Source organism: Rhinolophus sinicus, linkage group LG10 (genome assembly GCF_036562045.2).
Source record: "Rhinolophus sinicus isolate RSC01 linkage group LG10, ASM3656204v1, whole genome shotgun sequence".
NCBI lineage: Eukaryota > Metazoa > Chordata > Mammalia > Chiroptera > Rhinolophidae > Rhinolophus > Rhinolophus sinicus.
In genome coordinates, this window is record NC_133759.1 from 106587169 (window position 1) to 106614413 (window position 27245).

Below are 27245 nucleotides of genomic sequence, written 5' to 3' on the forward strand. Positions count from 1 at the left end.
GAATGTACGACTTTAACAATGGAATCTGCCTATCCATGAGCATGATGTAATTCATCACTTACTTGATTTCATCTGCCCCTGAAATATACCCAGAGTCCAATAATCCTCGCCACCTCCCCTGTTACAAACCTGGTCCAAGCCACCATGGGCCCTGCCTGCCGGCCCCTGTCTCCAGTCAACCCCTGTGGCCTATTCTCCACACAGCAGCCGGAGGGATGCTTTTCAAGACACAAATCAAGTCGTGGCACGTCTACCACCTAAAACTGCCCTGTCGCACGGGTGGTGGAAAAGCCACCCTTTAGGAAACTGGCTTAAATGAATAAATGAGTGGATGAGTGAATGGATACTGAATCTGCAAGACCCTAGGAATAAAGAAATGGACGTAAGAGGTAGTCCCTCAGGGAAACCCGAGTAGAAACCACAGCGTCGGCCTGAGCAGAGCCCACACCCCGTGAGGATGAACGTGGGAGACCACGATGCAGACCGGGAGCTGGGCGAGGAGCCAGAAGCAAAGGCGCCGGCATCGGGGATCGAGCCGGGACTCCGGGAAGCCGCCGAGGGCTGCCCGGCGACTCGGGGGCGGGTCCGGGGCCTCCCGCGCGCGGCCGCGTACCGCCCAGCCCGGCCTCGGGGCTCCGCGCGGGGACGCGCTCCGAGGGCGCGCTCCGGGCGGCGGCGGCGCGCGGGACCGCCGTGGCGGGAGAAGCTCTTCCGGTGGCGGCAGAGGCGGTGCCAAGTTTGTCCTGCGAGCAGCGGCGCGCGGCGGCCCGGGGGGAGCGGTGAGTCGCGGCTGGCGGGCGCGGACGCGATGGGTGGGAAACGCGCGGAGAGCCTGGTGGAGGGGCGCGGGCTCGGGCGGGGACGCGCGCAGCGTGCCGGCTGCAGGGACACCCCGGGTTTCGGAGATCAGAAGTCCCCTCGCCGTGCCCAGGACCTTGGGGGCCTTGCCACCCCGCTGCCTGACAGTTCCGCAACTCCAGCAGCCTGAGCTCCCGCTGAGCTCCCCAATGGGAGGGGGCGCACCCATCCGCGCCCGCACGCGCCCTGCCACGCTGTCCCCCGCGGCAGCGTGACGAAACTCGCCGCAGCGAGGACACCCAAGATGGCTGCCGCGGGGTCAGGCCACCGCACACACGGGCGCGAGCGAATGCTAACGTGACCAGGTGGCACCGACCCCACGCCCCTCACGCTCCTGCTAGCTCTTGGCCTCTCCTGGCGCAGAGCAGGGCTGGGGGTCAGAAGCCACGTGGACCGGTCCCAGAACGCGCTGTCTATAACAGATGGGCAATGGTCGTGGCCCTGGGCGGACCTCGCATTTCTGTGCTCTCCTGCACTTTCCCTCGTGTCACAGGTCTCCAACTTTGCCAGAAGGACACTAACCACATTATCTGCTAAGTATGTGCGGGTGATTTAGGTGCCTCTTCTTCACAGTCTTCCAGCCTAGGAGGTACTTGGCATTGCCTTCATAATCCAGATGAGAAAGCTGGGGTTCAGAGAGGCTGAGTGATCTGCCCAAGGTCACACAGCTGGCCATGTGTAGAGCAAGACCATCTGAAGCTCAGTTTAAATGTTCCCTCACAGATGCTTTCCCTTGGCTGTGTTGTCTAAAATTGCCCCCTTCATGTACACATCCTTTGTTAGATTTCCCCTTTTTCCTTTAATAGCCTGTATTAGCAATTGAAATGGAGAGTGTGTTTACTTGCTTGCTTTATTCCCTCCTTCTGATCAGGCCTGTTTGTCTTGCCCACTCATCTATCCTGTGCACCCAGCATTGCCTGCACCAGGTGGACCCTCACTGAATATTTGTTGAGTGTCTGAAAGAGAAAGCCTAGCTCAGAGTGACTTCAGACCCAGGCACTTAACCACTCCACGGGCAGCTGCCTTCTGAGCCCCCTGGCATTTTGTCTGTGCTTTTCTCAAAGTCCTGATCTCTCCTCTGCCTCGCCTTCTAGATTTTGACTTGGGGGCCTCTCATTTTTCTCTTCCTTTGTCCGCCCCCAGTTTACCGAGCTTCTTCCTTCCGTGTGCCAGGCATTGTAATAACGGGTGCAAGGGGGGTATGTGGATAAGTAAGGGGGCTTTGCAGCTCTTACGGTGCTGGACTGACTTGACATATGAAACATACAAGATGAGAGGGAACTCTGGGAGCGTGAGGAAGTTCCACAAGTTCTGGGATCTCCCGCAAGTCCCTTCTCTCCTCAGGACTGCAGGTGTCTAGCTTTGCAAAAGTGATGGTTTTGGAGAGAAGATCTGTCCGTTCCTACCCAGCTCTCTACCATATATAATTGCTCTAAGTATGTATGCAAAGGTTAGATGGAGTGTGCAGGCTTTTGGGCCCCATGGGCCTTCAGGAAAGGGACAGCTTCTGTGGTTGCAGTTGTCAGAGAGGAACCTGTATAGCACAGGCTGGCTATAATTCCACGTCAGTGAACTATTTAGAATGCTCTTAATATTCTGTAAAAATCTTCTGAAATCCCATGTGGATGAGTATGGAAAGGTGCCAGCTGGGAGGGGACGTCCCTTCCCCCTCCTCACTTCCGCTAAAGGAAGCGGAGAGGACAACCAGAGCACAGTGACCTTTAGATCCACCGTCCACCCTCTTTGCTCTCTGATGCCTTAGAATGAAATATGACATCTACATCCTCCTGTGCACACAGTGACTGATGCACTTAATTGGAGTATAATCACGGGTGGAACCCTTCACTTGGGGTTAAAGGTAAGAAATCAGCAGCAGTAAGTAAAAAAAGAAAAAAAAAACTGACTAGGAAAGTTAGCCTAGGAAGTGAAAAATTAAGTTAGAATATAGAACATATAATCTGTGAGTTGATTCTTCGAAGTGGGTAAATTACTTAACTGAATATGTCTGACATATTACAGATTGTTAGTATTTCATCATTTTTATAGGCTGATGCCACCACCTCAAGTAGAAACCAACAGGATTTTTGTTTTTTTTAATGGAAGACCTTCACCCATCCTAAGACATTGATTAAGAAACCCAAACCCAAAGTTGGTCTTAGGACTGGACCATGAATAAGGATCGTGTTGTCACTGGCTGTGGCTGGGAAGGGGTGGGGGGAGACGGGCAGAAGGCAGTGCTTCTCCACATCTTCCTGATTAGGGGACAGGACCCACGTCCCCATACAGACCTAGCCCTGGAACAGAGGTGCGGCTGCAACAGAAAGCCATGCTGAGTGCAAATGCCTTTTGAAAGATCATAATAATTTACACAGGGTTCAACTTTCTGGTCTATAACTTGACCTCCTGGGTAGCGATGCCCATAAGAAGGAATGCTGAGTGCGGCTCAAAGGCAGACAGAGAAGTGAATTTGCTGTTCAGACTTCCTGAGTTAGTGAGACTGCCTTACAGACACGTCACCTCTGGCCCCCAAGGGTGAGGATTGTGGAATAAAGAACCGCCACTTCCAGCCTTTGTTGTCTGGGGCATGGCGTTGATTTCTCTGAGGAACTCTACAAAATAGGGGAAATTTTGTGAAACGCTGAAATGAGGATTGAGCAGTCTAATAACGCATGGCAAACCCAGGGTCTGGCATGTAAGGGGTCCTCAGTCATGTCCTGCCTGGCCCTAACTAAATCACCAGGGCAACCGGACTCCTTAGCTCCAAAACCACAGTGGTTTGAACTAACAAGTATCCAGTTTAATTCCTTAATTATCGTTGTTAATCGTTAGCCAGGATGGAAGGTCTTTGTTATGAGGCGCCTGATGAAGCACATTCCATGCTAACTTGTTTTCTATGAAATTTGGGACAATTCTTTTTTTCTGGTGGTAAGCGGTTTCTTGGCATGTAGCTAAAAGTTTGAAATAAAGTTTATCTTAGAGAAAAGGTCTTTTTCGTAGACACTTCTGATCGTCTTTTTGGGGGCTGCCCAGCGGCAAAGCTCCTTTATATTCTCCCCTCACCCCTCCCACCCCCACCCCCACTCCCACCAGTAGCCACTGCCTCATGGAGACCTGGCCTGTTAGCAATGATCCTACTTTTGTTTGGCCCCTCACAATGACTCAGGGTTCATAAAGCCTGGTGTACACTTCAGCTTGCTGTTCCCACCACCTCTGCGAGCCAACTCTGATCCCATCTTCCAGATAAGAAAATAGAGACTCAGAGATGGGAGTGACTCACCCAGTGACATGCCAGCGGGGAATCAGGACTCCAGTCCAGATTGTGGTAGTTACAGTCCAGTTCTGATGCCGTGGGGCATCAGGGCAGGCACTCAGGGCACAGGGCCAAGGGCCGGGAGCCCTCAATGGAAACTGGGAACCTTACAGAAGGAGAAGGCCCAGCCGCCAACGTGAATCGCCATGGAGTCACCTAAATATGTATGTTGCCCCCGCAAGGGCGTAAGACTCTTCCCTTAACTAGCAGGGCATTTGGTTATTATTTATTTGGTTATTATTTAGAATTTTTATATTCTTCCAAGCATAGCATTCCCCAAACTTAACTAATCATGGGGTACCCCTGGTAGACTTCTTAAAAATCAGATTCCTAGGCCCCATCTCGGCTCTATTGAATCAGGATTTCTAGGGAGATGCTTTTCTGGTCACAACCACCTCTCCAGGGAGCCGACCTTCTGGAGCGAGACAACTTAGGTTCACCTTCTGGCACCCACTGACTCGAGCCAGTTAGCTAACCGCCCTTGTAAAGGGACTGTTAGGAGGGATGGATGGGCTCCTACGGGGCAAGCTCCTAGAATAGTGGTCATTAAACGTCAGTGGTTATTGTCAGGCTGTCTCGTAACTTTGCTGATAAAGACACAGGAACTTGGAGCAGTGGGACAATGTATTCGAGGTCACAGAGTTGTGGGTGGGGCTGGGATTTGAACTCAGATGTGTCGGCTCCATTGTACACCCCTTCCCTCATCACCTCCATCCAAGACTCCGAATTATGGGGCAGTGAGGGAGGTGCGGCGTGGAGCAGGAATGCCAGTTCCGCTCACCAGCTGGTTCCGGAAACTTGTTTGGAAACTAAACAGATCACCGTTGCCTGATTGGAGCAGACTGCTAAGCAGCCCCCAAGGCTTCTGTGTGGTGGGAGGTGGCGCCGGCGGCGAAGTCAGCGGGTGGGCCTCACCCTGCAACGGCTGCACACTGACGGTGTGACCTCTAAACTGACAGGGAGGCGCTCGAGCCCTCCCAGAATGGCTCGTGAAGATTGTGATATAATTTAAATACTGACTGGGGAAAAGTCCCAGCTCACTCACAACTCTTAAACCAGTCGGTTAAGCTATCATTTCTAGCTTTTGAGTTAAAGTGAGAGACCTTCTACTCTTCCTTTCACTTGAACACTTAGAGGACATTGTAAGTTACCAATGGATCCAATTTCAGTCTTGTTGTGTCTCAGGGAATAGGGAGGCCGGAGGAGAGGGACAGCAGAGGGACAGCGGGGGCCGGCCAGTCTGCAGAGCCGTCAGCACACACACATTTATTAAGTTCGCAATCCTGTGTGGTTTGTGGCGCCCCAAAATAGTTACGATAATAATAGCAAAGATCACTGATCACAGCTCTTCATAACAAATACCATAAGAATGAGAAAGTTTGAAATAGTGCGAGAATTACCAAAATGTGACACAGACACAAAGTGAGCAGATGCTGTTGGAAAAATGGTGCCCCCAGACTTGCTCCATGCAAGGTTGCCACAAACCTTCAATTTGTAATTTAAAAAAAAAATAAATATCTAAGTATCTATATAGAGGTCTGCCTTACTTAATTATCAGAGAGACTTCCTTCCACCACTCATTTCCTTCTAATGTCTCTGATCTGGAATCTCACCGCCTCTTTGGCTCCTGTACACCCCCATTCCATCATTTCTTCAGATCATGAAAACTGAACTTGTTGAAAATCAGAAATTGGCCCATATGCTGTGTAAACCATAACGTTTTGCTGTTGACCATGTGCAATGATTAAACCCTTTGGTAACCGAGCAGTAAGCTGCTCTGGGGACGCTCTTCACTTCGTCCATCGCTGGCTGTGTGTTCCTGGCTCTCTTTCGCAGCCTCTCTGAATTTCTGAAGCTGTCTCCGGTCCTGCACAGCTGTCAGAGCATCGGGTAAACGCGGCCGAGAGAACAGCCTCCCCCCTGATGTTTCTGACTCCCTCGGTGGCACCTTCCACTTGCTTCTGGAATTGTAAAGCTAATGAGCTCGCTTGCCCTTTCCTGACCACATTCTTTGGTGTCCTGTACAGTCTGTCCCTTTGAGTTATGGCATTGTTCCTTAACCCTGCCACATCTGCCTGGGAACATAGATAGCCGCTTCTCTGAAACTTTCCGTTGACCTACTGTGGCTTCACGATTATTCATGTTGTCCCCAGTAACACTGTGAAGCTGGGCCACAGTACCACTTCCCCGGCCGACTAGGCAGAAATTCCTAGTTGAGAAACACCTGCTGTAAAACTGTGTTGGAAAGAAGCAGCGGGTCCAAAATGAAATCCCTTGGGCTAAGCCCAGGACACCAGACCAAAACTTGATATCGGACCTAATTGCTGGTTTGACCTTCCCCAGGAATGTGATCCTAGCTGGTCAGGCTGGAATTTTCTGGTTAGCACATAGGTCATCTGCTACACAGCGTCCTTTCCAGCCCCCAGAGAAGGTGGGTTGATCCTTTCTTTCCTCACCCCCCACCGTTCTGCCTATAAATGTCTTTGGCTTTGTACCGCTCCTTGGAGCTGCTCTACCCTTGCCAGATGGGATGCTACTGGGTTCATGAATGGTTTACTAAAGCCAATTAGATCTTCACATTTACTCAACTGACTTGTTACTTAACAACGGTCACCATTCAATATCATGAAATACTGTCAGAAGTACGAGGTACTTAAGACCACCTCTCTAGAAAAGGATCTGATCTTTGACCAATTTCAACCTTTGTTGAGGCGTGGCCGGCAGGTCGGGGCAAGTCCGGGACTCCAAGCCGGGGACCGCTGTGCTCTTTCCGCGGAAAGCTGTCTGCAAGGGCACCACATCCCTTCCTTTGCCCCCCCTCCACCCCAGGGACTTCACTCCCTGCCTATGACGGTGATTTAATCTCTTTACTGGTAGAAATAAATTGAGTTCGACCGGAATGCAGTGGTTGGTTGACGTTGATTGTTTCACCCAGGACCAAAGTTTCAAACATGAAACCTTATTACTGTTGATATTATTTTTAACTTTTTCTATTTCTGTTTTCTCTAGAGTATTTCTAGGTTTCCAAGAGTAAGGAATGATGAAATACCATGGACATAAAGAGAACTATGTGGGAAATTATTGAAAGTTGGTTAAGATCAATTGAGATTTATGGGCAAAGTTAGCTTTGGATTTAGAGCTTTCTGCTACTTAGGGCAAAATTATTTTGGTGAATAGGACTATACATACATCTCTACTTGCAGATTAGTGAGACGATACAGTGTCTGAATGGGTAGCGTCACTGTAAGTCTTAACTGGACCTGTCTTTTGGACCCTCCCTAGTCCAAGACGATGTCTGGAGAACTCCCACCAAACATCAACATCAGAGAACCTCGATGGGATCAGAGCACTTTTGTTGGACGAGCCAATCATTTCTTCACTGTGACTGATCCCAGGAATATCCTATTAACCAACGAACAACTAGAGAATGCAAGAAAAATCGTGCACGATTACAGGTAACATTAGTGATTGTGCTTTTTGGCTTAACCACAGGGCATTGTGTTCGCCTGTTGTCGCTAAACCCTCACTTAGTGATTTTACAACTGGTTTTTGCAATGGATTCCTTTTTACAAGAAAAAAAAAAAATAGAACTAGAAAGACGTGTTTTATCCGCCATTGCTGGCCCTTAACACAGATGTCCACGGTTCAGAATAACCTGAAAATAAGACAGCCCTTCCTCCAACTCAGACATACCAACTTGTGAGTTCCCCTTTGCATGGCGCCCTGCCTTCCTCTCCAATACAGTCACCGCCTGCATCCATAGCCACCCCAGCACCTTTCTGCCCAGATGGAGACGGCATCATGCAGAAGGCAAATTGCCAAGAAGGAGGGTAGGCTGGTTGCTTATGAGATAAAGCCCCAGTGAATGAGCACCAGCAGTGGAGCTCAGGCAGGAAGGATGCTGTGGTAGGGTTTGCAGGTTTGGGGTGCTCTCCATCAGATGGGAGAGCCAGGCAGGAGGTGAGAGAAGACAGATAGTCCCCAGCTGTGGTCACAGCTTTCTCCATAAAAGACCATGAGAGAACCATTTCAGGCTTTGTGGATCACGAAGGGTTTCTGCACCATATTTTTCTTAGTTTTGGAGGTTTGGGTTTTGTTTTTTTATTAATAATCCTTTAAAAAAGGTAAACATGTAACACATGTAAAAGAGTTATTTGCTGCCAGGAAGGTAGTTAGGAAGGAAACCAAGGGCAGTCTATAATCTTTGTTGTCGAACACTGGGTCTGGCCACATCAACCCCGTGCCAGCAAGCAGGGCCCGATGGAGCCTGAGAGAGAGAAAGGAAGGATGAGGCAGAGGAAGACAGCAGAAATTCACGAAAGTAAATGTTCCGTGAATATGGAACAAAAGCCGTAAAAAGAGGAGAGGTTGATGTGAAAAGACAGCTAGAAGAGCTGAAAAGAAGATACCGGGAAGACTGCAAAGAACCGAAACCTGAAAGAGTAAAGTAAAACCCTCACTGGACGCAGTGGTAGCTGTGAAACCAACGACAGCAACCACATGGTGAAAGGGGAGAAACAGATGCAGAGAATAAGCCTGAGACGCTCTCCAAGGAAGGGGATCAGAGCTGGGCAACCTTTTACTGCAAAGGGCCAGAAGGTAAATATATGAGGCTTTGCAGGCCAGGCCATGCATTCTGTCTCCTTTTTGGTTGCTTTTTATTTTTAATGACCCTTTAAAAGTGTGAAAACTATTCTGAGTTCACAGACCATTCAGAAACAGGCCATGGGCTGTAGTTTGTCATCTCCTGATAATACGAGAAATGGTTAAAAATTATATGTGAAAGTGAAAAAATTATATGAGAATGTGAAAAAATATATACTATTTAAGGGGAATAGAGAATGGAGAGCAAATTGATGCTTCTAAAGAAGAAACAGAAAAATGCAAAAGAAGTTATACTAAGTATATAAAAGAAAGGAATCCCCCTGAGGAAAAACACACCTACAAATTAAAGAGACTTGCACTTGCATTTTTTTTTTCTGCAAAGAAACTTTAAAAAATTCCATCAGCATCCAAGAACAGGGGGAAAAGTTATTAAAAAAGAAAAAATGTCAAAGAGTTCTCAGTCTTTTCATCTGTACACTGAATGCCAGAAGACAGTGAAACAAAGATTTCAGGAGAAAGCACTGTGACCCAGGAATCTATACCAGATTATCTTATTTACAAAGGCAACAGAAAAATATGTAATAGCATCAAAAGTAAGTTTCTAATAAATCCTTCTTGAGTGATTGAGAGATATAGCAAAATTGAGTTAAAAAATAAGAAACCCATAGTATGTGGAGGTTCCTCAAACAATTAAAAATAGAACGACCATATGATTCAGAAATTCTGCTTCTGGGTATTTACCCCAAAGAATTGAAAACATGGTCTTAAACAGATATTTGTACACCCTTACTCATAGCACCATTATTCACTATAGCCGAAAGGTAGAAGCAACCCAAGGGTTCATGGACCAATGAAGATGAATGGATAAGCAAAATGTGGTCTCTACATATAACAGAACACTATTCAGCCTTGAAAAGGAAGGAAATTCATCAGAATAGACGCATGCCACAACGTGGATGAACCTTGAAAACACGATGCTAAGTGAGTAAGCCAGTCACAAAAGGACAAATAGTGTACGATTCCACTTATACAAGGTCCCTAGAGTAGACAAATCCATAGAGACAGAAAACAGAATTGTGGTTGCCAGGGGCTGGGGGAGGAGAGAATGAGGAGTTTCCATTTGGGGAAGATGAGAAAGTTCTGGAGATGACAGTGGTGATGGTGGCACAGCAGTGTGAATGTACTTAATGCCACGGAACTGGACGCTTAAAAATGGTTAAAATGGTAACTTTTGTGTTACCCAGATTCTACCACAACTTAAAAAATAAAAAATAAGGAAGCCACAATGTAAACAGACTAGGGATGAATATTGAAACCTGTTAAAGTAGAAATATTTGGTGCATTTCTAGTTATAAAACATTGTGTAGGCGTAAAGAAAAATAAAGAGCAACACAAAATAATTAAAAAGAAAAATAGCAACCGCTGCATAGCACTTGCTTGTTCCAGTACTGCTTTAAGCACTTTAAATGGAGAGAGAGATACAGTTCATGGATTGGAGGACCCAATCATTTTAAAATGTTATCTCTTCCCAAATTGATATGTAGATTGAATGTAATCATCTAAATCTCAGCAGAGATTTTTGTAGAAATTGCCAAGCTAAATCTAAGATGTATATGGGAATAGAAGAGAGCTGGACTATTCAAAACAATTTGGAAAAAAGAACAAGTTGAAGGACTCACACTACCTGATTTCAAGACTTACTAGAAAGCTCTAGAGATCAAGATTGTATAGCATTGGTGTAAGGATTGACATAGATCAGTGGGACAGAATAGAGAATCCTGAAATAGACTCGAACAGACTCAGTTGATTTTATATAAAGGTGCCAAAATAATTCAACTGACAAAGGATATTCTGTTCAATGAATTGTTCTGGAATAATTGGACCTTCATATGAAAAATGAATATCGATCCTTATCTCACACCATAGACAAAGTTTAACTTGAAATGAATGCTAGACCTAAATATACAAACTAACCCTACAAAACCTCTACAAAAAAACAGGAGAAAATCTTTATGATTTTGGCATAGGCAAAGATTTCTTAGGTAGGACCTAAGCATGAACAATCAAGTCGCCACCATGGTTTAGAAAACAAAAATGCAATTCACAGACTGGAAGAAAATATTTTCAAAATGGTATCTCCTCAAGGATTTATGTCCAGAAGATGTAAAAGACCTCTCAATTCCCACCCAATTTTTTTAAATGGTCTAAAGACTTGAGTAGAGTGACGGCACTTTACCAAAGAAAACACGGGAATAGCAAGTAAGCACATGGGAAGATGGTCAGTATCAGTAGTTGCTAAGGAAATGCAAATGAAAGCCACGTGAGATAGCACTTGGTACCTACTCGCGTAGCTGAAGAGAGAACTGATCAGTAACGGAGGTTCATTCCTGGAATGGAATGCGACACAGCGATTAACCAGCTACGGAGACAGCGACAAAGATGCCTCCCAAAGTGTTACGTGACGTGGAGATGGCCATGAAGTGGTGCTCACCGTGTGACTGCATGTGCCTGACATTCTCAGAGGGCACTGTCGTGCTAGAAAGCAGTACGCAGGGTGCCCGGAAGTGGAATGACTCCCAACGCATTGCCTGAGGGAATCACTGGGGAGATGAAAACGTTCTATAACGTGACTCTGGAGATGGTTACACCACTGTGTCCATTTTTCAAAACTCATCAAATTGTATACTTACTGGCTTTTATTGTATTTACATTATACCATAATAAAGCATATTCCATTGTTTTTTAATGTTATGGGAGTGTAGGAGAAAAGGAGATGTCTCCTAATTCATCTGCAACCCTGATACTCTACATGACAAAGTTACACTTGAAAGAAAGCAATGGCCCATCTCACAAATTATCCATGCCGAGATCCAAAATAAAATACCAGCACATCGAATCCAACCTTATGTTAAAACATGAATGAGTAGCATTTGTTCTAAGAATACAAAGGTGATGTGATTTTAGGACATCTGTCAATGTAATTTATCACATCAAAGCAGGAAAGCCACATCCTGATAGGTGCCCAAAGGAAGGCAAAATTATACATCTATTTCTCAGAAAATAATTAGTCAGTTAGGAATAATGTAAAGGCTTGAACGATTCTAATTACTCTAATGAATTTCTGTATTGTCTACATTTCTAGACATGAGTATGTGTTTCTTTGATAAGGAGAAAAAAGAATGAGACTTTCTATTAATAACCTGGGTTTTTAAACTGTCGATATAAAAATGAATTAATATTCCTGATTGCCACCGTTTTTGCTTAATTGGTTAAAAATATTTTAGAGTTTGCCGAGTTCAAAATACATTTTTAAATATGTCATTTAAAACAAAGACTTTCAAAGTTGACTTCTTCCATAGTCTACAAGGTAAGTTTTTGTTGTTCCAAATTATAGGTAATTTGAGGTATGTGGCTTTGAAGTGTTCATTTTAAGTGTCATTGTCCTTTGCATTATTGACATTTCACTGACTCTATGTAAGAGCCAGACTTGCCACCCTGTCCGGGTACAGTTGTTTGAGGTAAGTGTGAACTAGAAAACCTTCCCGCTACCTGTCTCTAGAGTGCTGGTGAGGTATTTGAAATGAGCAATTGTTGTGTTATTTGTTGTTGTTTTCCTAGACAAGGAATTGTTCCTCCAGGTCTTACAGAAAATGAATTATGGAGAGCGAAGTACGTCTACGATTCAGCTTTTCACCCCGACACTGGTGAAAAGATGATTTTGATAGGAAGAATGTCCGCTCAGGTTCCCATGAACATGACCATCACAGGTTGTATGATGACCTTTTACAGGTAAGTTATGGAACTGTAACAACAGTTGGTTTTGTATTACAGAAGCTTAGAGTAGACTTTTGTATGCAAATAATATTACTGAAATAAAGGTGACTCCACGTTGAGTTCCATTCTGTATAGATGTGAGTCTACGGGGCTGTTGTACCTTTTCCCTCTGCTGAAGAGTTCTCTTTATTGTTTAAAAGAAGGTTGAACTTTCCCTCCATCTTAGGCCCAAAAGAAAATGAGATGGAGAAGGAACATAACTAAGAGTAAGCAGATTCCGTTTGTAATCCATTCGTACAATAGACGTGTAAGTCTAGGTGGGTGGAGGTGGAGGTGACAGAGACATTTAGGTTACACGTGACGTTAGGAGAGACCAGAACTGCTCAGCCTACAAGTGGCTGCATTTCCCCCTAAGAAATGGGACCCAACATTTATTGTCTACTCAGTGCCAAGCTCTCTACAAATTTAAGGTAAAGTTAACTCCATCCTGACCGTTGCCCAATGAGCGTGGTGTCACCCACATCTAATGAATGAAGACACTGAGAGCAGGGAGGACAGAAACCTGCCCAGCCACCTAGGTCCTGAGCCTTTGGCCCAGCATCCCTGTCTCCAGCCTTTCTCCTCCCCAGTTAACTGCTGTCCACACTTTCTGCCCCGCACAGTGGCTGGGCCACACGTGATGGCGGGTGTGTGACCATAGTGGGTGTGTGACCATGGTGGTGTGATGATGGCGGGTGTGTGATGACGGCGGGGGTGTGACCATGGCGGGTGTGTGACTACAGCGGGCGTGTGACCATGGCGGGCGTGTGACCATGGCGGGCGTGTGACCATGGTGGGTGTGTGACGGTCGCTCTGTTTCAGGACCACGCCGGCGGTGCTGTTCTGGCAGTGGGTTAACCAGTCTTTCAATGCCGTGGTCAATTACACCAACAGAAGTGGAGACGCTCCCCTCACTGTCAAGTAAGATGAGGACGTAGCGGCCCTCGGTACTTCTCCAGGGTTCATTCGACCCAGTGGTGATGCTCTCCTAGTTAAAAAAGTGTATTTGTGCAAATTGTTTATATCACTGAGAATATTAGGGAGCAGCTTTCCCAGGAATGGTCCTTTCCTTTCTATCAAGACAACTGTTTCGTCCAGCCTGCCTTCTTACACATCATTCACGCTGTTCGTGGCTCTGCTAGGAAGATAGGTCTTCCATGCCCTCGGGCTCAGACCCCGGAAAACACAGCAGCAGCTCAGGGCTGACCTGTCATAGTGACAAGCTGTACCTCCATCTGCCCTGCATGTGCAAACAGATACCAACGTCGAAAGTAGTGGCGTCAACAGTGTGATCTCTGCAGAGGTCGAGGGGACTTTTATATTTGATTTGTCTTGAAAATAGGTCCTCTTTGGAGCCAAAAAGCAAGTGAATGGGTTTTTAATTTTTCGGAAAAAAATTTTTAGATAGACCCAAGCGATGAGCTAACCAAAACTTTGAGCATAACTTGGATGACGCTTCACTGTTTTCTTTTTTGTTTTATCATTTAAATTGCTGTTGACAGTCCATATTCTTCTACTGTCATCATGCGGAACAAAGGTGTGAAGTCTACAGCCAGCGTGGTTTGCACCTTCCTTCATTCCCTCCTTGAATTAAAATGTATTTTCAAATAAGAGAGAATTGCTTGGACCTAGTTAGTTGTATTTCGAAGATGAGACTTCCAGAATTTTTATACTGTGAGATACCGTTTTAGGAACGGTAGCATTGCATTTTTACTTTTAGTATGTATGTTAATACTTTGAAAAGTAGTTTTCTTTTATTTAAGAAAATGTGCCCCAAACGTTTAGCCTCTTATGTATTTTCCCACACTTGTCACTTCTGCATTCTCAGCTCCCTTCCTTCCCCACCCCACCCCGACTGGTACCTATTCTATGTATGTGTTGGCTTGTTTGGGTTGCAGTTAGGTTCTATGTGAAGAATCGCATTACGGGTCTACTTGCCTTCTCCCGAGATTTCTCTACATGTAGGGTGTGAGGAAGGTTGTTCTGTGGACTCTCCGACCTTAATCACAGCCTTTCACATTTCCCCCTCATTTTTTAAAAAAAGTAACGGAGTGTTCTGACATACAACGTTATTACATGTACTGTTCTTTTTCTTTTCAGTGAACTGGGAACAGCTTATGTGTCAGCAACAACTGGTGCTGTGGCGACAGCTCTGGGACTCAATGCACTAACAAAGGTACAGGTTTTTATTTCCATAGCCAAGCTTTTGAATTTGTTCTCACCTGCCTGGCTCTGAGTCGCTCTGTTATTTCTCAAAACAGTTCAAGTCCTAAGACTTTCTTATTATGCTTGTTCTCATTGGCTGCATTTTAATTATATCTCCCGATAAGCTTGGGAAGGGATGTCACCCATAACATCTGCCACGCCCCTGGTCTGTGCCTGACACTGTAGTTTTTTTCTTTTTTTAATTTTAGTAAATTTAATGGAGTGACATGGATTAATAAAATTACGTTTCAAGTGTACAATTCTATAATACATCATCTGTATATTGCATTGTGTTCACCACCCAAAGTCAAATCTTCTGTCACCATATGTGACCCCACCCCCCACCCCCGGTTTTATCCTTTTCTACCATCTTCCCTCCCCCCTTTCCCTCTGGTAATCACCACATTGTTGTCTATGTCTATGAGTTTTTGTTTGTTTGTTTGTTGCTTTCAGTTTTATATCCCACGTATAAGTGAAGTCGTATTTTAAGGACTAAATTAAGTGCTAAAAGCTTACCCACCAAAACAGCCCACCAGAGGCTGTGTGTGGCAGGGGCCTCAGGCCACACCTCTGAGGAGGGGGAGGAGCCAGGCTTTGGGATTCCAGAGGCCCTGTCGTCAGCCACACCAAGCTGTCAAAGTCTCGCTGTCCCAGTGAGACGCCGCCCAGGCGGGAGATACAAAATACCACCAGGAAACAGGCTTTGAAAGTCCTCTCGGCCTGAGTTTCTATACAAGTAGGACTGTGCAGTGTTCAGGAAGAAAGAACTGCTCCCATTCAGGGATACAGGCAAAAGGAAGGTGATGGTTTGGAATTCTCTCTTCCGCAGCACGTCTCGCCGCTCATAGGCCGCTTCGTGCCCTTTGCAGCCGTAGCTGCTGCCAACTGCATCAACATCCCGCTCATGCGACAACGGTGAGTCACGCGAGCTTTCAGGCAGGACTCTGCTGGAACGTTTACAAACTTACTCTGACATTTACAGATGAAGTTGGATGAGATCTGGGGTCTGCTTAGAATACTTAGGATAATCCGGAGTGGGGTGGGGTGAGGACGGAGCCACTGACGACACCAGCTTCCCACCGAGTTGCTAATTGCTGAGGACATGGGGGTCCGAACTCTTCCTACTTCTGTATAACGAAAACTTTAAGAGAATATGTCTCGACCTCAGATTTAGCTGCGCCAGGGCTGGGCGAAGGTCTACGCACAGACAGTGCATCCTTTGAAACAGGTCCTTTTTCCCCCAGAATTTTCTTTTTCAGTTTAAAATAACATTAATCGATGTGTTTGGAAGTATTTTTTAGAACTGGCAAAAATTAAAGGAGAAGAACGAACGAAAGAAAGCATTTTGGAATGGATAACGAAACACAGTGTAATGCTAGGAGTTACAATGGTGGCATTAGTGACCGTAGTTACCAAGTATCCAGTGTGGCCATATGCTGGTGACACCTGTGTCACTACCATGTGCTGGCGACGCCTGTGTCAGCGTCAGCTTATTCGTGACGCCGTGTATCATACCTGTCTCTCACTTGGAAGGTTGCTCAGATTTGCACATAGGCACAGAAATTACCCTCATCTCTCACGTTAGCACAGTTACCCTTTGAGGCATATTTTTATTAAAAATGTTACACCCCCCCTTTTTTTTTTTTTTTTACAAAGTTTACTGTTATTTTGCTTTTGTGCTTATCACACAAGGATTAAACATGTTCATGACATTTAAAAATAGACTTGTTTGTGCCAAAATGACACTTGAGTCGGTGCTGGGCTTAAGTGGAGACTTGACCGACAGATCGTCCTCTTTCTAGCCATTTCATGAAAGCAGCTGTGAACTGTGCATGTGTTTTGCTCTCTAGGGAACTCAAAGTTGGCATTCCTGTCACAGATGAGAACGGGAACCGCTTGGGCGAGTCGGCACATGCCGCGAAACAAGCCATCACACAGGTGGTCGTCTCCAGGATCCTCATGGCAGCCCCCGGCATGGGTTAGTAGAGCTTCGCTTTCCATTCGTTTAGTCAACAAATATAGATCGAATAAGCGTTTATGCATCAGTGAACCCAAAAAACGCTTCCGTTGGTGGAACTGGCTTTCTGAGGGGGGAGGCAGAGAATAAACTAAACAAATATATATACTATGTGAGATGGTGATAAGGGCTAACGGCAAAAGAGGATCGGAGGTCTTGGGGGGACGCAGCCTGGACGGCGAGGGACGAGGCCCGGGCAGAGGTGAGGGAGACAGCCAAGTGGGTATCAGGGTTGAATGTTCCGGGCGGACGGAACAGCAGGAGCTTCCAGGGGAGCTGGAAGCACCCAGGAGGCAGGTGCAGCTGGAGGAGAGGGAGGTGGAACAGTGGGATGGAATGAGCGAGGCCCCAGAGGACAGAACGTGGATGGGCCCCGGGCGTTTGAAGCCCAGGCTTGCAGCCTGTGGGGTATGAAGCCGTGGAGGGTGTTGAGCAGGGGGTGGCGTCATTCACGCATGCTCGACTGAAGCGGGGACAGACTGATGGTTGGAGACTGGTCAGGAAGCTGTCCCAGTACTCCAGCAAGAGATGGCGGCGGGCGGGACTCAGAAAGTGCCAGAGAGGTAAGGAGAACTGAAGGGAACGAATGTGATCTTTGTGAATCTTGAAAGGAAACTTCCAAGAGTCCTTGAGTAGGAATAATTTCAGCTGAAGATTTATTTGTATCAGCTGGAGCCCCTGGGAACATGGACCCAGCTGGGTTCTCCCAGCAGCTATGAAGACGTGTGCAGAGCTACTAGTCAGTCGTCCACAGGTCTCAGAGTCAACGTGACCAAAAGCAGAAAAGCCACGTATTTGATTCCTTTGAGAATCTCTGGTCTACTCCTAAGGCTTTTTAGAGCTACCCTCAGCCTATGGAAGGTTCGCAGACTTACTCAGAAACCCGAGGGCCTGGGATAGATACATAGTGCTCTTTGCAGAAACAAAACAGAAATGACTAGGCTACATTTCAGCATCGAACCTAAATGCACACAGCACCTGGCCATGCACACAGCACCTGGCCATTAACTCAGCTCCCAAAGGAAGCGTGCGTCATCAACTGCTGTCAAGTTTCCCCACCAACGTTTTTTGCTGACTTTAAATTCCGCTTGTCCCTGGGAATGCACATCAGCAGACAAGTAGAGTGGGCAGCAAGAGCTGGAGGAAAGTACACGAGGGAAAGCTTTGGGGAGCATCACAGGTAGACGTCAGAGAGTGGCGGATTCGGCTCCAGACCGACGCAATAAAGCGAATGGCAGTAAAGCGAGGCACGTGAATTTTGGGGGTTCCCAGTGCACATTATGATTATGTCGACACTAGAATCCATTAGCGCGCAATAGCATTAAGTCTGAAAAAAACAAAACAAAACAATGCACATACCTTAACTAAAAATACATTATTGCTAAAAAATGCGAACCGTCACCTGAGCCTCCAGCGAGCCGTAAACCTTTTGCGGGTGGAAGGTCTTACCTTCAGTTTGTGAAAAACTCACTATCTGCGAAGAGCAGAAAAACGGGGTGTTCGCATCCCAGCTAACTGGGATGGTCTGAATTAACCACCGCTAACTGATCTCACAAAGGAGCCCCTCAGTGCCCTCGTGAGACGGTGGGGAGTACCGCGGGGTAGGGTGCGCTGGAAACGAGACATGAAATGTAGGCTGAGCCCCCTGAGTCTGGGACCGGCACGCTGTCACTAATCTGCTGGAGGCTGGGGAGCCCCCTCCCAAAACACCTGCTGAACCCAGATTTCCAGATTTGCCACAGTCAAGGTGGCCAGTCCTGCCTCTACCCTGGGTTTGTTCTTTCCCATTTTGAAATACGAGCTTCCCCCCCCCTTGGAGTTCAGCCAGCCCAACAAATCTGTTTCCAGATTTTTTCTAATATTCAAAGTATTTTAAACATTATTCGGTCCACAGAGAAGAAACAATCTTCCTATCCCAGTGAGATCTATGAAGGTAATTGACACACTGAAGTAGTTGACATGACAGTTTAGTAAATGAACTAATGCTATCCAACGTTTTATGGGCATTATTGCATCTAAGCATCGCAGCCTGTTGGTGCATTTCTGCCCATTTCATAGATGAGAAAAACAGAAAACTGAGGCTCAGAGAAGTGAAGTGACTTGTCCAGGATCACCCAGTGAGCAAGTGGTCTGCCTGACTGAAGGCAGGAGCCTTTATTCTACACGGAGGGGCCCCTGGGGCAGGCTGGATTTATCTTACGATACAGGAGGCAAAGGTTCCTGATGCCAGTGCTGTTGGATATTTAAAGTGAAAAGTTAAATCTCTTCAAGATTTTAGAATTTTCTGGCTGGCAAAGAGCATTACATTCTTTTTCAAAAATCTAGAGAATGGAACAGTGGATTGTTTTCAGTACACAGTATTTCAAGAAATTATTACAAACAGTTTCACTCTGCCAGTGAGAAAATAGCCTAAAAGTGATATAAGCCTTTTGTCAAATTGTTGGGGGTGGTGGTGGTAAAAATAGACATGAAATAAAGATGTAAATGGGTCTGTCTTTACTTCCAGCCATCCCTCCGTTTATCATGAACACGTTGGAAAAGAAAGCCTTTCTAAAGGTAAGCAAGTCCCAGTTCTGTATGTCCTTCTTTCTGTGCTTTCCGTTCCCTTTCAGACTTCCAGTGATACAGAATATTTCCTCCATAAACAGTGAGTAAAGACATGGAAGGCCAGGGCCACACGGGCACTTCTGTCAGTAGAAGGATGTTTCCAGGAACATTTGATGTCTCACCTCAGACATTTGAAAAAGCTCTTGTAAACGAAGACCCTGTCTCTCGAGAGGTTATAAATCAATTATACAGTTCGTCTTAGTGGTCGAGTGGATGCCGAGCGAGGCAGCAGTGAGCACGAGATGGTGTGCCTTTGGAATGATACATTCACGTTTCCATGCCCCGACTGCCAAGCAGACATGGAAAAGATAATCTGACGAGGTAGCTTCATGAAACACTGTATTGAGAGCCCAGGTTTAGTTTCCTTTGGAGATCGTATCTAATAATTTATTAATCTGTCAGCTGCCTCCATCCGGGTCTGAAACTAAGCAAGAAATCTCAGCATGCCTCACGCAGTCTCTGTAGCTTCCTGATTCAGTGCCGTGATGCTCTGCTGCTCCTTCCTTGCCCGTTCTTACAAGTAGGAGACAGTGGAACAGGGTGACCTATTTGGCTCATGCTGTGTGGACAGGGACCCCATTAAATCCGCCAGGACTGGGTCAGGCTCCACACTGGAGGAGCAGATGTGTTGGGGTGAATTATTCTGGGTCTTAGAAACAGAACTGGAACATTGGGGGGGCCCTTACACAGCTCTGAAGAAACGACACAGTTCGCAGACCGAACACTCCCTGAACGATTTCAGGGATTGGGAGAATTCTGAAGGTCCCACAGGAACGTTCATTGACCTGTGTGCTCCCTGGGTGCCCCAGACGGAAAGCCATGGTCCACACCACGGGAACACTTCTTACACTTTGACTATAGTACGTCCTTAGGAGAATAAGCCAAGAAAGTGCTATGAAGAAACAGTAATGGTGAGCGCCTCCTCTGACCGACTTACGGTGCTTGTTACCCGTTGAGGTGCCGACCCTGTGTGAGGGAAAGGGGACCCTCACTGCAGCACCCACTCTCATATTCCATCCTGGGAGCACTGGGCATATGGAAGAATGATGTTCCCTGGGCTTCTTCCTCTGGCAGTCTTATATGTTGATACGAAATGTGACGCAGTGGCACTGTGGTGATTGAGCACTCCCAGGGGAAATCCAGTCGCCTGACCCCTGACCCCTAGAAGCTGTGTCATCAAAAGCCCTTGGAAGTTCTGTTTAAGAAGCAGGGGTGAATTAGACAGGATGGGGTTCCTGAGAAGGAGTCGGAAGAAGGGGTGACACGCAGGTCACCCAAGAAGAACCCAACGCAGGTTGGGTTTCACGGGCGAAGTCAGAAACCTCCAGGATCCTGGTCGTTAGCAACAGCCTTTCCATCAGGACCGTCCGCCTTTAATTGGTACCTGTTCCCCCTGAGATAACAGGTTGGCCAGCGTGCTGCAGACAGAGTCCATTGGAAATGACTCTCATGGGCTCGTAAGGGCCTGAGGTCATCTTTCACAAGATCCCATTCAGTACTTAGCTTGTCTTCCCGTCACCCAGACATGCGCAGATGTCTGGGAAGCGTGTGGGGGAGGATTTGCCATCTCATGAAAATCCTTCACCATCAGACAGCCAATTGCCCAAGATCCCGGATTTCCTTTTCCTGCTGTTCTGTGAGGGGCGGGCTGCCCGCGTCAGCTCCTTGGGTCTGTCCCCTCCTGACGACATCTCTCCCTTCCTCTCTAGCCCACGCCTCTCCCTGCACGTTAACCTGTGGGATGTACCCTTTCACCAGAGGAGTCTTCTCGGGGACCAGGGTACGCCTCGCACATGAGCCTCTGGGATCGCTCTTTTCACAGCTTGCATTGACTCTTAACTACGTTGGCTGATCTCATTCCAACCAGTTCACAACTTGGTTGCAGCTATTTCTGTGGCCTTGTTTCTATAACCATACATCTCATTGCTCTCTATATTGTGTATTCTGGAAACTAAAAATCTAACTACTTATTCTGCAAAACACCAACCAACTCATTCGTTCCCATTAAAAAAAAAAACAGGCAAAACCGTTTCATGCCAGCCAGTTTTAACCACACTGACAGTAACTAAAACCAAGAACGGAAAGATGTGGGGAAGGGGTGGGGGGGAGCGGGTGTTGGGTTTCTGCTCCATTCCAGGCACTTCGTAGGTGCTTTAGGAATGTTACCTGGTGTATCCTCACCCACATGCTTTTAGGAAGCTGTTCTGATTATTTGGCATACACGGAAACCAAAGCTTGGAGAAGCTGGGCTCTGCCTGCCCTTCCCCCACAGTGGGGAGCCACCAGGAAGGGCAGACACCTGAGAGCAGGTTTGCCTGTCTCCCAACCTTGGCTCCAGGTTCTAGAGCCTCCCAGCCAAGAGATAAACTGGAACTAAACAATAGCAATTTCTCCACCTCCCGTACCCAGCCAAGCATCACTGAGATTCTATGTGCAAGGGGGGAAATGAGGGGCCACTGGTCTCTGCACGTGCATGTACTGAGAGCTCAAGGGGGGCTGCAGGAAGTCAGGACAAACACGCTTCTTGCAGCGTCCCCCGCAGATTTCACTAATCACAGTCCATCTGGATCTTGTAATGCGGAGAGCTTCCTTCCAGCTAATCTGCAGAAGAAATGGTCTCCAAGAGCTTTTATGAAAAGTATTCAAAATAATTTCTTTCTCAACACAGAGGTTCCCGTGGATGAACGCACCTATCCAAGTTGGCTTGGTCGGCTTCTGGTGAGTGGAATTCCTTTGAGATCATTAACTTGTTTTTTATAGATAAATGTGCAGCGTATGCAAGGGGAGCGGTGGGGTGGATCAGATGGGACGGTTTTGAAATTGAGACCATCCCAGCACACCTGGAGCTTACCGTCAATAATTAGCTAGAAGTAAATTGTCTTTAGAAAAGCCTACTTTTGGGGCTCTTTGCAGGATCCTTTTTAAATTCCTGTTATCTGTTTGATTTTAAAATATATATATTTTGGCAATCCCTGGCATAATAAAAATGATACAAACGGCATATGTTTGTGAGGCGAGACAATGCTCGACAGAAAGAAAGGGGATTGTTAGAAAAGTATAATAGAAAAAGCATCTGAAAGGTTGACTGTTTCAAAATGATCTGATTTGTCTTTTCTCTCTGTTTTTTAAGTTTGGTATTTGCTACACCTCTGTGTTGCGCCCTTTTTCCTCAGAAAAGGTATGTATTTGTCATTCCTTGGAATGGTCATGAGTTTTAATCCTAAAAACCAGACGCAGGGGCTGTTTCCCCACTTCATTTGTAGAAAAGTTGAGACTCAGAAACATGAAGAAAGCCCAAGTCTCCAAAGAGCTAGAGGCAGAACTCGCACACTCATCAGTTTCATTTCAAAACTCTCTTTACCCACCTTTCTTCCACCCACTGCCTTTACATTTGAAAATGCTTGATTCTTTTGTAAGTCAGGTTAACTAGTGCAAAGTTACTTTTATAAAAATTTAAATACGGTTCACCGCCATCCAATCCATTGGTGAATGCATCCATAATACAGACATATTAAAATTTAAGTTCCATCCGCAGGGACAGCAATTATATGCACTTAGCTTCGGTGGCTGGTGTATTTGTTTCCCTTCTTCCTACTTAGTTTTCTGCCTTAAAAGCCTTATTGTGCATTTTCATCCCAAGCTGCCCGTGAATCCTGCTTTTGATGTAAGAACTGGATTGATAGGCATTGAATCAGCTTTGTATAAATCTCGGTCTTCAGCTGCCTCCTGGTCTCACATCAAGGCATAGGGACGCAGTGTTCTGTTGTTTTGCTTTCGTGTTAAGTGTTACTAGGCTTCTGCCTTGGTGATGCCCTTCATGGGCCAACAGGTCCCAAACATCTAGTCTCTAACACCCTCGGCCCGCAAAGTAGGTTTTGGATAAAGTGTTCTGTTCTGGAATGAAGTTTATCAGGTCCCGCCAACTCCACCCTTTACCCATCCTTGCAATGTCTTGGACCCCCACCATTCTTAAACGGGGAATTAAGCCGTATGGAGTGGGAACCTTCCGTCACCTTGATGCTTGTTGCCAAGCCCCCCTTGGGGAGGGCAGAACCTAGTTCCCACCTCTGCCTGTGGAATAACTGTCCCTTCTCCCTTCTCCCAGCTCCATGTCAGTGACAAGCTTGGAGCCCGAGTTGCAAGCCGAGATCCGCAAGACCCATCCTGAATTACAACGTGTGTACTTCAACAAGGGACTGTGATGTAGGGAAAGAGCCCTCTGCCCCACCAGCCTCAAACCCGGGGTAGCCTTGGTGAGGAAAATCCTGTTCCACATGGTTCTCCCAATTACAGAAACCTCTGAAAGATCCACATTAGCCGTTTAGAGTCAGGCTGCTGCGTCCAGCACAGGTACCTGACACCTGTTGGCTCCCTCACATTTGAATCATGGTATAATTGACAGAAATAGCCTTCCTGTAGCTTTTATAGTAATTGTTTTCTCAAAGACAATGTCCCAGCCCTCACCTAGAGTTTTAAAAAGCACTGCTAGGCAGAGAGTAGATGTTCCGAATATGCTTGATAAGTATTGATTATCAGTCAGTGAAAAGGAAATCCGGTTAAGATATTGACTGTTTATCCTATTGTTATTTCAAATCAAGGAGCTCTCAGTAGTGATTTGGCCAAACACAACAACTCTAAGGCTAAACTATAAAAAAATGACCCATAAATATTAAAGGTAGTTTGCCTCCAGTTTGGGCAGTGGGCAATGCAAAGTAGATGATGAATTCTGGGGATTTGTAGTTGATTAAAACGCAATGATATACCTCCCGAAAGTGACCGAAACTCACAAGCGTGACGACCGTCCCTGCTCTCAGCAACTCTGTGCCCTCGTATTGCTGGTGGATTTCTTTGGTTGACTTTTAAATTTATTCTGATTCAGATTCTTAGGAAGATGTTATATTTACTGACTTCACATTCCATTATTTACATAAAATAATCAAATAATTGAAATGTACAAGTGTCAAGTTTTAGAAGTATATTCAATGCCGGTGCTGTATTACTGGGTTGAATCTGGTTCATTTGGGTATTTTTTAGAAATGAAAGCAGTTTTAGCTACCTACACGTCTTTTTTCGACGTCTTTATAGATCTCTTTGGCTTTTCGGAAAGATCTAGAAACAACGTGTTTGTGAATCAGTGACTAAATGAATTTTACTTGAATGCTGTATATTACATTCCACCCCGTTTGAAAATTAGGAATCCATGGACCACTGTTTACATCGTCTGTAATAGTTTCACATTTCATATATTTAATGTAACAGATTATGTTTCAAGTCTGTAGATGTTCAAAGGCATGTGCAAGGCGGTTGTAGACCACTCTAGTCTGCTGTAATCCAGAGACTTGTACGTGAAAAAAATATAGAAACAAGTTTTGGCAGATTTTTTCCTGACCATGTGACCAGACTGAATTTCCTCATAAAGAAAAACTGGTGTGGCTTGTGTGTGTGTGTGTGTTTCTCTTTTCTCTGAAAGGATTGATGGGTCTGAAGCTTTGGGCCACTCCGAGCCTTCCTTTATGACACCAAAATTTTCCCATTTAGATTTCCTGTCTCAAACCGTTTGAAGCAAAATAACTTCCCCATAATGCATTCTGGCCTCAGATGTGTTTTGTTGCCATAGACACTTCTCTCTAAAAAGGGATAAAAGCCTGAAATTCGAGACAGATCTCTACGGGGTGTTTAAAAGGTGCTTTAACAAGGAAACCAGAGCATTTGGGACCCACCCCATCTGCCCCAAGAATCTCAGAATTCTCACCCCAGTTCCCTGCTAGTTCCAAGTCAGACTCTTCACCTTCACTAAAAAATTAATGAGTGTTGGAAGACTGACGAACTAACAAATTTTTATGTGCCAGAAGCTATGGCCAAAGCGTTGTATAAAAGGGGCATGGACATGGAGATGTGTCTTTTGAAAGATTATTTGTGGAAGCTTCCGACTCTTGATGCTTTTATAAAGAAATTTTAACTATGATTTCATCGTGGTTGATAAAAAGGAACAAATGAACCAATCTTTGCTGATCTCTTAGAAATACCTTTTCTAGAGAAAAGTTCACATGAAGTGCAATAAGCTTGTAAAGGTAAATAGTTATTCATAGTTCTACTGACATGATATAATGAATTATGACTGTACGTATTTACTGACTGGCAGTTTTTTTTTCAGTATTAGCTCTGTCTTGCCAGTGTTGGAATCAATGTGCTATTTCAATTCACCTGGATGAAATGTTAAATAAACTCAGAATGAAAATAAATTCTCTCTTTTATTTGTATGTACAGGATAATGCAGTTTTTATGACACAGTCGAATGGTACCTTCCATTCAAACTTCGTAACTAGGGTACCATTAGTATCTGCGAATGGAGAGGTATTTCTGTGTTATGCCTTGAGCCGGAACTATATTTCTAGTTTTGGCTCCCAGCCTTCCACCTTCGGAAACACCCTTCGGCACAGAGGCAACCGCCCACCCCAGCCCCACAGAGGATAATTCCAGGAACATTAATTATGAGCACGTGGCGGGGTGGGGGTTGGGGGGATGGTGCTGCTTTCGGCCCTGATGACAAACATTGTGGTACCTGGTGCTGAGGAAAATTTGCTTTTATACCGTTTGTCATATTCTCCCGGGGAACTAGCATTTGCCATAGTTCATAGAGAAAAATCTAAGTAACCCAAGATTGGGGAGTGCCTTATTAACAGACTTGATAAGAAATGTTGATAAACCATTTTCAGCTTCTCAGTCATGTATCTGCATGTTTTGATACCATAACTCTGTTCGTCACTTAAATGATTTAAATACACTCAAGAATTTGGGTCGAGGCATCAGCCAGCACGATCTTGGGTGTGCTTACTTATAAAATAGACGCACTGGGGCTACTGACCTTGTCTGTGACCTTCAGTTTTGTTTGTGTGGAGAGGACCATTGAATTTCACGCGCGGAGATAATCCCTGCACAGCAGCTCGCTCATTGGCCGGCTCATAGTAAACATCAAATGGATGGTTGCACATCGGATATGTATTTGTCTTGGAGACACTGGACGAGTACTCAAAATGCTAGTAGACCAATGTCATTGGTAAGATTTCAGGACCCCGGCAACCTCCCCAGCGATGACTTACAACCTCACTAAAAGTATCAGATTAAAACGTTAAATGGAGTTGCTTGAATCCATTCCTTTACATTGTCTAACAATGAAGGTTTTACCTAAATGGGGCAGGTAGGGAAAGGCTCACAGATGAGAAAGCTGGGGCTTCTGGTAGCTGCTCAAGGCTGCTCCCGGTCCCTGGAAAACCAGAGCGGGAGCCAAGACCTGACACCCAAACCGACAGCACTGTCCAAAAATGTCAACAACTCTAATGAAAGCAAGTTTTTCCTCTGTAATACAGAATTTCACTGTAAGCTGAAGGAAACCAAGGTTATATCTGGTGGTACTGATGGCTAAAAGGTATCATTTAAACCTTCAGTTTTCACCATGTGGTCCTAGACCAGCAGCATCCAAGCTTGTGAGGCGTGCAAGTCCTCGGGCCCCACCCCACACCTGAGACACGGCGGAGCTTAAGAATTGCTGGCTACACAGCCCATGTCAGGTGTTCTCAGAGATCTGAGCTTCGCTGGGTCTATTTCAGATCCACTTGTAACTTTCCATGGAGCTGCATATTCCCCCCTCAGCAGATTCCAAGAAAGCACCCAGGTTCAGGGCTGACATGCGTAGGGACATAGCATCTACATCTGGAACCGTTGGCACCAGCTTAGGGGCCAATGGTCTTTGGGTTCAACCTGGGCTCTTCCCAGGAATCTGCAAAAGTGTCCTCATGTTTCCAATTTCCTTTCATGGAAAAGAATCCATTT

The 27245-nt window shown here is 45.8% G+C and overlaps 1 protein-coding gene across 3 annotated transcripts; it reads left to right on the top strand.

Annotated features, from left to right (window-relative positions):
• The first annotated feature begins 619 nt into the window (after window positions 1-619).
• On the top strand, window positions 620-25657 carry SFXN1 (sideroflexin 1). 3 transcript variants are annotated; one of them, XM_019716208.2, is made up of 11 exons: window positions 620-779; window positions 7451-7623; window positions 12392-12562; window positions 13409-13507; window positions 14687-14762; window positions 15621-15706; window positions 16642-16769; window positions 19315-19364; window positions 22084-22133; window positions 22546-22593; window positions 23521-25657. In XM_019716208.2, exons 2-11 carry the CDS (start codon window positions 7460-7462, stop codon window positions 23615-23617), a joined length of 969 nt encoding a protein of 322 aa, XP_019571767.1. In that variant the 5' UTR covers window positions 620-779; window positions 7451-7459; the 3' UTR covers window positions 23618-25657. The 3 variants fall into 3 exon arrangements, with proteins under 3 accessions (XP_019571767.1, XP_019571770.2, XP_019571768.1); XM_019716211.2 differs by having other exon boundaries at window positions 663-779; window positions 12412-12562; XM_019716209.2 differs by lacking the exon at window positions 620-779 and adding an exon at window positions 2602-2716.
• Window positions 25658-27245: the final 1588 nt, after the last annotated feature.